Raw genomic sequence first — 10,344 nt, forward strand, 5'->3', positions numbered from 1 at the left:
CCAGGTCCTGACAGACCATATTATAAGAGAGAGCAAGATAATTAATGGAGCCCATGTCATAGCCACAAATGTATACTGCTAGCCATTCCAACTAAATGTGAACTGTTTGTGGTCCCCCTTTCTTAAAACAATAGAGTCAATGACCATGTAAAAAGTACCTGAGTTCATACTGATATAGTTTACCTAAGATAACGCATTTGCAAAGAAGCTTCAACTGGGGTTACTACTTGATTGAATCCTTCAGGATCCATCAGACTTTTGTAAAGGCCAGCCAGATTTATTAAATGGGGGATGGAATGAAAGTTATCACCCTTGCATACTTTAGGTCTTTAGAAGTGAAATTATCTCTACTATTCCTTCTTAGATGTGACATTGTTTTTGAATTACTATTTGGCCAAGGTAGAAGAGTAGGGAAATTTCAGAGACTTCTATTTTGCCTTTCACAGTATGAGAGCTCTTACAGATTAAAAAAATCAATGTAAAAAATTCTGCCAGTTGTCAAGCATATCCATTGTAATCATACATTTAGGGAATGAGGAAATGATCACTGTATGGGAGTATGGATCCACTCTGAGCCAGACCTAGGCCAGAACTCCATTTATTAGTTGGCCTTATAAACCTATACTCTAACAGAGGCGACATTATGCTTTGGGTTCCTGGACGGTAATGTCAACTAGATCCTGTATCCCACAATCCTCAAAATATTTGGGTATTCTCATTTCCCTGGTCGACAATTATCAAGTAAATGGCTGAGTTCCTTTGGTGAAGGAATGAGGATATCATTAATTTTACATTTGCCATGGTGTTATAGGGTCCTCCCTAAGCATCTGGCCTCTCCCTGAAATAATAGGTTCCAGGTATGAAAACTAACATTCAGAAACTAGCTAAGGTATTGTGACTTTTTATCCAGGCAGCTGTCTTCAGTCTCCTAAGCATCCATTATTGATTTTGTTTTGTTGTATAAATTAAGCAAATACTCTTGCTGATTGCTCATTCTTGTCTCTAAGAATATGCGCTCTATAAATTACCCCATGCCTGCCTGCTGATATGCCGCCTGGCTTCCACTGACCTTATCACACATTACAATAATTATACCTTCCTAAGCCCTATGATTTCAAGATTCTATCATCTTTATTGATACTGGGGAGTTCAGCTCTGCTTCTCAGTGATGTTGGTGCCCTTTTCACCAGTATGTTTCTTATTGATTTGGTAAACTTAGAATCCACCAAATCCTTCCAGGACATATAGTCATACAGTGGCTTTTCTAGCCATATATAGTATTTCCACTCTACTATGCCCATTTCTCTGAGTCTTTGATTCATGCTTTCACCTGCTGACAAAGTCGCTCATGTGTTTACACTTAAAATCATTTTCTCCAAACTTCCAAAAGCCATCCTAGCAGTATTGTAGCCCTACTTCCCAGGGTCCTCCCCAGGTGTGAAATCCTGCAACACAGGAAAATGCTTCCATACCAGTAAGCGCTATCTTGTTTGAAATGTTGTGTTCTACTCTCTGTTCACAATTCAACACCCTCAGGATCTAGCCCCACACATATTATCCTGATTCCTGACAGTAGATATCAGTAGGTTCTCCATCTTCTTTGGGATATAGTACCTTTCTTCTTTTAGCTGACCCAGCACTTCCCCAGCTGGAATACATCATGACTTAACCCTAGTTATTGATCTGGTAGCCAAAGGGGAAGGTGGGGGTGGATCCTGAAGGGAATAGGGGAAAATCCATGTTATCTTGAAATTCAGAAGCCTCTGCATCATCAGGCAAGGAGAAAGGACTAGCCTTTAACACAGAGGAGTGTTACTAGAATACTTCTATATTCCCAGAGGGTTGAGAGCACAGAGACCAACCCCTTCCCCTGACCCAACCCCCCTGGCAGGCCCCAGTGTGTGCTGTTCCCCTCCCTGTGTCCATGTGTTCTCATTGTTCAGCTCCCACTTATAGATGAGAACACACGATGTTTGGTTTTCTGTGTTTTAACCCCTATCATATGCAGAGTTCTAAGATGGCTCCCAAGATTCTTGGCCCCAGTGAACACACACCTTCTGCCGGTTATTGAATCAAACGCTAATTCAAGTGCTGCTGTAAAAGAATTTTGCAGATTAATTAAAGGTCCAAATCAGTTCATCTTAAATTAAGGAGAGTCTCTGGGTGGGCCTGACCTACTCACAAATCCTGTGTTAGTCTATTTGTGTAGCTATGACAGAATACCTCAGATTAGGTAACTGATAAAGAAAAGAAATTTATTTCTTACAGTTTTGAAGGCTAGGAAACCCAAGGTCCGAGGGCCCACATCTGGTGAGGGTCTTTATGCTGCATCATTCCATAGAGGAAAGCAAGTGGATAAGAGAAGAAAAAGGCAGCCAAACTCATATTTTTTAACAGGAGCCCACTCCCAGGATAATGGCATTATTTCATTCAGGAGGGCAAAGCTCTCATGACCTAATCACCTCTTAAAGGTCCCGTCTCTCAACACTGCGGCAGCAGGGATTAAGTTCCCAACACGTGAACTTTGGGGGACACATTCAAACCAGAGCAAGTCCTTTCAATCTGGGTCTACAGGTCAGATTGAAAAGTAATACATTAAAGCATGAGATATTTTCTGTTACTGTCTTTGAAGATGAAGAAGACCATATAGCAAGGAATACATTGTGGCTTCTAGGAACTGAGGGCAGTTCCCAGCTGAAAGCAAACAAAGAAATGAGGACCTCAGTCCCTACGACTACAAAGAACTAAATTCTACAGCAACCTGAATGAGTTTAGAGATAGATTCTTCCCCAGAGGCTTGAGATAAGCACACAGTTTGGCCAACACCTTGATTTCAGCTTTGTGATACCCTGAGTAGAGAACATATCCACACTGTACCTAACTTCCAACCTACAGAGGTGTGAGCTAATAAATAATGATGTTTTAAGCTGCTATATTTGTGGCAATTTTTTATACAGCAATACAGATGCTCCTCAACTTACAATGAGATTACATTCCAATAATCTCATTATATGTTGAAAATAATACTAAGCAGAAAACCCATTTAATACATATAACCTATCCAATATCATAGTTTAGCATAGCTATTTTAAACATCCTCAAACACTTACCTTACAGTTGGACAAAATCACTGAACACAAAGTCCATTTGTCATGTAATTTATAGAATATTGTACTGAAAGTTAAAAAAAAAAAAAAGAATGACTCACTGCTGCTGCCCGGCATGCTAATTCATACTGCATATAGCCAGCCCGGGGAAAAGATCAAAATTCAAACTTTGAAGTACTGTTTCTACTGAATACATATCGCTTTCACACAACCACAAAGTCAAATAATCATAAATAGAACCATTGTAAGTTGAGGACTGTCGGTGTAATACCAAATACAGCCACCACTTTAATATCAGTGAGTTTGAAATCTGCTACCCAGAGGAGCGTCTCAAAAAAAGTGGCTCAAGATCTCCTTCCTAACTAAAAATGATCATCATTGCAACATGCTGGTCTTAACCTAATGTGAACTAGGTATTGTCTCCCACAGATAGCAGCAATTATGCTTGCAAGTAATCCTAATATTCCTTCAGTGATCAGTTAGGAAAAGAATTGAAACTGTATTTCTTAAAATAGTAGGTACGCTAGAATGGGGCAATAAACTGACAGCTTTTGGTTTTTAGCTGTGTGATTTACTCCAGAGTAACATCACTAACTAATATTTGTGGGTTCGGCCGGGCGCGGTGGCTCACGCCTGTAATCCCAGCACTTTGGGAGGCCGAGGCGGGTGGATCATGAGGTCAAGAGATCGAGACCATCCTGGTCAACATGGTGAAACCCCGTCTCTACTCAAAATACAAAAAATTAGCTGGGCATGGTGGCACGTGCCTGTAATCCCAGCTACTCAGGAGGCTGAGGCAGGAGAATTGCCTGAACCTTGGAGGTGGGGGTTGCGGTGAGCCGAGATCGCACCATTGCACTCCAGCCTGGGTAACAAGAGCGAAACTCCGCCTCAAAAAAAATAAAAAAATTGTGGGTTCGTACAATTTCCTTTTTTTGTGCATATCACTACATATGATGGTCAGGCTTTTAAAAGTATGACACTTTTGAAAACTATAAAACATTAAATATAAATTTAAGAAGTATTTAAAAAGTAGAGTGAAAGTTGGGGGAGGGGAGATAAATGGAAGAGAGTGGGAGAGGAGGAGGAGAAACTGGCCATTAAAAATTTAACCTGAAAAGGAGAATTATATTGATCCTCAACCTTTGCAAAAGTCCAATAAACATGGTCTTATTTATAAGTATCAACTTCTGAGGAATCTTTGTTGTTACATATTTTTTAAGAATTGCTTTGTTCAACTTTTAAAGTGTACAACAAACTCTTAGTTATGTTGAAATTTTTGTTTCAAAGTATATAACAACACTGCTGATTTTTGTAGGTTGATTTTGTATCCTGCAACTTTACTGAATTTATCAGTTTTAACAGTTTTTGGTGACGTATTTAAAGTTTATAAAGTATATATCATGTCATCAGCAAATATAAGACATATATAAGACCATGTTGTCAGTAAATAGAGGCAATTTCACTTCTTCCTTTCCTATCTGGATGCTTTATATTTATTTTCCTTGCCCAATTGCTCTGGCTAGGACTTCTAGTACAATGCTAAATAGAAGTGATGAGAATGGATATCCTCGCAATGTTCCTGAACTTACAGGAATTGAGTATGATGTTAACTGTGAGCTTTCATATATGATATGCTGAAGAGATATCTTCATTCCCATGTCATTGCAGCATTATTCTCAACAACCAAGATATGGAAGCAAGCTAAGTACCCATCAGTGGAAGAGCATATAAAGAAAATGTGGTGTATATACACAACAGAACTATTCAGCCTTTAAAAAAAAAGAAGAAAATTATGTCATTTGCGACAACATGGATGAGCCTGGAGGACATTATGCTAAGTGAAAAATGCCAGGTACAGAAAGTCAAAAGCTGCATGGTCTCCCTTGTAGGTGTAATCTAAAAACGTAGAACTTATAGAGGTAGAGAACAGAATGGTAGTTACCAGAGGCTGAGGAGCAGGAAAAAGAGATGTTGCTCAAAGGTTACAAAGTTTCTATTAGAGAAGAGGAATAAGTTTTAGTGATCTACTGCACAGCATGATGCTAATGTTAACAGACTTTGAATGTTCTCACCACAAAGAAATGTAAGTATGTGAGGTGATGGTTATGTCAATTAGCTTGATTTAATCATTCCACAAGGTATATATCTATCATAACATCACATTGTACCCCCAAAATATAAACAATTATTTGTTGATTAAATATAAAATAAACCAAAAACTATAAAAAATCAATCATATAACAAATATTTTAGTCATATTGAGAAAATTTTATAGGTCTTGGATAATTTTATTGTTGCATTTGACTGGTTTAATGTGTTTTATGTATATGATTTCATAGTTGAAGGTAACTGGATGACAATTACTGTATTGTCATAAAAATATCAAACTGATATATGTATTTGATGTGTAATCTCATGCTTTCTAATGTTTTGATAACCTTTATTTTAGAAGTCTATTTTGAATGTGCATTTCAATATAAATACAAGATAATTTGGAAAGTTAAAAAATTCCTTTAGAATACTAACGTTCAATTCATCCTTTAACAACCTGGCTAAAATAATGCTTCCCCCTAATTTTACTACCTTTTTCCTTCTTCATTCTCATATTAGCAGAGCTCTCTTCAATGGCAGCATCATCGGCAAAACAACTCTGCCAAATTTCTATCAGAATCCTGAGCAAAGATTGTAAACACTAATCTCATAAAGGCTTCTGATGCCACCTAGAATTTCTCCTGAACCTGCAGATAACTTTTATTTCAGTTAATTCCATTGTGCCTTTCATCTCTGTTACCTTTGGCCCCACCTTGAATGGAAGTCCCTTGTGACACTTCTTTTTGAGTCTGTAAAAGCTGTACATTCACTCACATTGTCCACACTTCCTCCCCAGTGATTTTTTTTACCCACTCTCCTCTTTAAAATCCCACATATTTACCTTTTCCTAGAATACTCTTACTTCCTACCCCTAATTGAATCCTCACTCACCTTATATTAATTATTTGACATTTACCAGTATGATGGCACAACTATTAATATATGCCTCACAATATACTTATTCCAGCTTGAAGTGTTCTTGCCCTCAAGAAGTTCAGTATAGTGTTTAAGACAGACAAGTAAAAACAAAACAATTACAGTTTCATTAAAAGAAAAACGATCAAGGAAAAGGGAAAATTTTGTCTCCACCCTTTCTCCAACCCAGCAAGTTAACTGATTTCATTGGCCAGACCTTGTCATTCATGGTGCAAGTTACATGTTCTCATTGTTTGAGGCTAGTATTACCCCAATGCAAAAACCAGACCAGGATACAACAACAAAAAAGAAATCTACAAGTCAATATCCCTAATGAACATAGATACAAAAATCTTCAACAAAATACTAGCAAACTGAATCCAACAGCACATCAAAAAGATAATAACAGACCATGATCAAATGGGATTTATCCCAGGGAATGCAAGGATGGTTCAACACATGCAAATCAGTAAACATCAAACATCATATCAACAGAATTAAGGACAAAAACCAAATGATCATCTCAGTAGACACAAAAAACATTTGAAAAAATTCAACATCCCTTCATGATTAAAAAAAAAAATTCAACAAATTAGCATAGAAGGAATGTACTTCAACATAATAAAGCCCATATATAACAAATGCATGATTAACATCACACTGAATGGGGAAAAGCTAAAAACCTCTCCTCTAAGAACTAGAATAGGACAAGGATGCCCATTTTCACCACTTTATTGAAAGTCCTAGCCAGAGTAATTAGGCGAAAGAAAAAAAATAAAAGGCATCCAAATTGGAAAAGGGAAAGTCAAATTGTCCCTATTTGCTAATGATATGAGCTTTTAGCTGGAAAAACCTAAAGATTGATTCCGATAAAAAAAACTCTTATATCTGATAAATAAATTCACTTAAGTTACAGGATACAAAATCAGCATAATGGTATGAAACTAGAAATCAGTAACAGGAAATTTGGAAAATTCACAAATACATGGAAATTAACAACAGGCTTCTGAGCAACTAATGGGTCAAAGAAGAGATCAAATAGAAATAAAAAAAATATTTTGAGACCAACAAAAATAGAAATACAATATACCCAAACTTATGGGATGCTGCAAAACAGTTATAAGATGCAAGTTTATAACAACAAATGTCTACACCAAAAAAAAAAGGATCTAAAATAAACAACCTAACTTTACACTTCCAATAACTGGATAACAAAAACAAAGTAAGCCCAAAGTTAGCAGAAGAAAAAAATAATAAAAATTGGAGAAATAAACAAAATAGAGAACAATCATTTTAAAAATTAATGAAAATAAGGACTGCATAGCAAAAAGCACTATAAATAGTCAAAAAACAACTGCTGAATTATGAGAAAGTGTTTGTGACACTTATCACAGATGTAGTATTCCCTAAAGGACTTTTGAAAATGTTCTAAAATCCTCTAACAACTTTGAAAAGGTAAGTTTCAATTGGATTCCCCTTTGCCATTTAGGTCTTCATGCTCTACTGGTACTACTAAGTATAGTGGTAAACTCAAGAGTTTAGGGAGGCCAATAACTCTCTTTGTAGACAGAATGCAGATTTGCTTCTGCAGATTCACTCTGTAATAACCTCACAAATGAAAACAAGGGTAACTAAAGTTTCTGAAGTATTGCCCTGTAACAAAATAAATGAAATCCCAGTGATGATGATGATGATGGTGACAGAAGCCAACTTTTATTGAGTCTGTACTTTTTTCTTTGTACTGTGCTAAGCACTTTATGTCATTATTTCCTTTCATTCTCCTTTAAGTAAGGTAGGTAGTAATTTTCTTCATTGAACAGTGAATAAAACAAGTTAAATACTGCCCAAGGTCCCACAGGGCAACTCTGCCTTGGGTATTACCACCCTATAATGTAGAGGGTGTTGAAAGGATTAAAGGGAGCCATGAGTGATGGCTCATACCTGTAATCCCAGCACTCTGGGAGGCGGAGGCAGGCGGATCGCCTTAGGTCAGGAGTTCAAGACCAGCCTGACCAACATGGTGAAATCCCGTCTCTACTAAAAATACAAAACTTAGCCTGGCATGGACGGGCACCTATAATGCCAGCTACTCAGGAGGTTGAGGCAGGAGAATCGTTTGAACCCAGGAGGCAAAGGTTGTTGTGAGCCGAGATCACGCCACTGCACTCCAGCCTGGGCAAGAGCGACAGAGACAGAGACTCTGTCTCAAAAAAAAAAAAAAAAAAAAAAAAAAAAGGATTAAAGGGTTCAATGTGTGCTAGTTGAATAAAGATGCAATTGCTACACATTGAACCCTTTAATCCTATGGCCACCCTCCAGGTACCCTGCTGGCCCCAATCCTCCAGGTCCTGTCCTGTCCAGGCCCCAACTCACATTCAGCAGCCGGTGCCGGGTGCTCTCCTGGTTCTTGTTTTTAGGCAGGGCCATCCTGCCCTGGTCCGAGATGTTATGAACCGAAGAAATATCCGACCCTCTGATGTTCATCATATCCGATTTGCTGTAGGGATTCCTCTGCAATAGAGGGGTGGGGGACAGGGCTTGCACCCGCCCCTTCCTGTTATCCAGTGTGTTGAAAGGCCTATTTGTCTCCGAGGGTGGCTCCATCTCTCCATCTTCCGGGGCCTCTCTGCGCCCAACCGCCGGCCCACTACCGCGCAGGCGTGATCCTCCCGCAGCCTTTCATGCCTTTTTCCAGCCTGTGCGTGCCGCCTTGAGTGACCCATTCAGGTGGGGCCCCTGCTGGGAATGGCGGGAGGCCAGCATTAGAGGCGTGTGTGCTTAGCGAGCCTGGAGGGTCTGCTGCAAGCACTTGCCAGGCCATTTTAGTCTCCTTTACAAGGAAGTCGGAGCCTGCTGGTGGAGAGCAAGGCCCCTCACCACTGGGCCCAACCACTTTCACTGTCTTGTCCGCCCTTTAACCCCTCGTGAGTCCTTTTTTCCGTTCACCATTTCGTTCTAGAAGATTTACAGTATCAGTCATTACTTCGTCTACACTATCACCTGAGCTCCAGATGTTAAATATCAAACAGCCTACTTCGACATCTTTACCCAATTGTTCTACAGGCACGTAACACATTAATATTCATCTTCCCACTTAAACCCACTTAAACTTCTAGTAGGTTCCAAAGTCATTTGATACAGCAGTGTCATATCCACAAAATCTTAGAAATTCGGACACATTTTTAAATCCTGACCCTAAATATCTGAATCTTACTTTTCCCTTTCTGGCACCTAGTTTGCGACATCACACTCGAGACAACTGCAATGATTTACTCATGGGTCTGCCAACCTGCTGTCACCCATCCCTTTAAAGGACCCCATATCAGTCCTTTGCAGCAGCGGATGGAGCTAAAGGCCATTATCCTAAGCAGTTTAACAGGAGTAGAAAACCAAATACCATATGTTCTCACGTATAAGTGCAAGCTAAACAAGAACACATGGACACAAAGAGCAGGGCAACAGACACTGGCCCCTACCTGAAGGTGAGGTAGGGGTGGGAGGAAGGAAGAGGATCAAAAACTACCTTTTGGTTACTAGGCTTATTAGTTGGGTGATGAAATAATCTGTACACTCCCATGACACAAAATTTACCTATATAACAAACCTGCCCATGTACCCTTGAACCTAAAATAAAAGTTAAATTAAAAATATAAATACAAACAAAACAAAACCAGAAAATTCCAGAACTTCTTTATAGTACACAAAAATTTAAATTTGTTAATATGGAAACCAAAGGTCTACCAAATGTACTCTACTAGCTTAGGATAATTATTTATTGCTATTATTTTTGGAATGTATTCATCTTTTATTCAAGGACCAGCTCAGAGATCAACTTTTAGTTAATTCTTATAACCCTGTACACATACCCAAAAGGCAGAGTTAACTGCTATATCCAAGCTACTTCTTGGCATATCCTTGTCAGCCTAAATAACGAAAGGGAGACTCTCTGAAAGAAGCTGATGTTTATTCCGGAGTAGGCCTTGCAATGAGAATACAAGTGCCACAGTAAACTGTGCACACACACGGAGGTAAAGGAAGACAATGGTTTTTAAAGCAAAAATGATTGTTTTGAGAGAATTATCCTTGGTTACAAGGATCAATAACAAGGATGTTGACAGTCAGACATTGGATAGACAGTTGCTGGGCAAATGTCCTCCTAGAAGTATTTTTTGTATGTAAAGTTGTGGTGGCCTTTGTGCAAGGTGTGGTTTCGTACAGTCTTTTATGA

General features: G+C 38.7%; 1 protein-coding gene across 8 annotated transcripts in view; it reads right to left on the reverse strand.

The window, feature by feature from the left end:
• The window catches only part of CATSPERT (catsper channel auxiliary subunit tau), a 250,019-nt gene extending 241,254 nt beyond the window's left edge, over positions 1 to 8,765 (reverse strand). For all 8 annotated transcript variants that reach the window (XR_013519035.1, XR_013519034.1, XM_078328136.1 and 5 more), the window contains exon 1: positions 8,490 to 8,765. Coding sequence is in view for 6 of the 8 variants with exons in the window: in XM_078328136.1 (XP_078184262.1) it covers positions 8,490 to 8,720 (231 nt within the window). In the remaining 2 variants the exon portion in view is untranslated. The remainder of the gene's footprint in view (positions 1 to 8,489) is intronic.
• Positions 8,766 to 10,344: the final 1,579 nt, after the last annotated feature.

Source organism: Callithrix jacchus, chromosome 6 (genome assembly GCF_049354715.1).
Source record: "Callithrix jacchus isolate 240 chromosome 6, calJac240_pri, whole genome shotgun sequence".
Taxonomy (NCBI): Eukaryota; Metazoa; Chordata; class Mammalia; order Primates; family Cebidae; genus Callithrix; species Callithrix jacchus.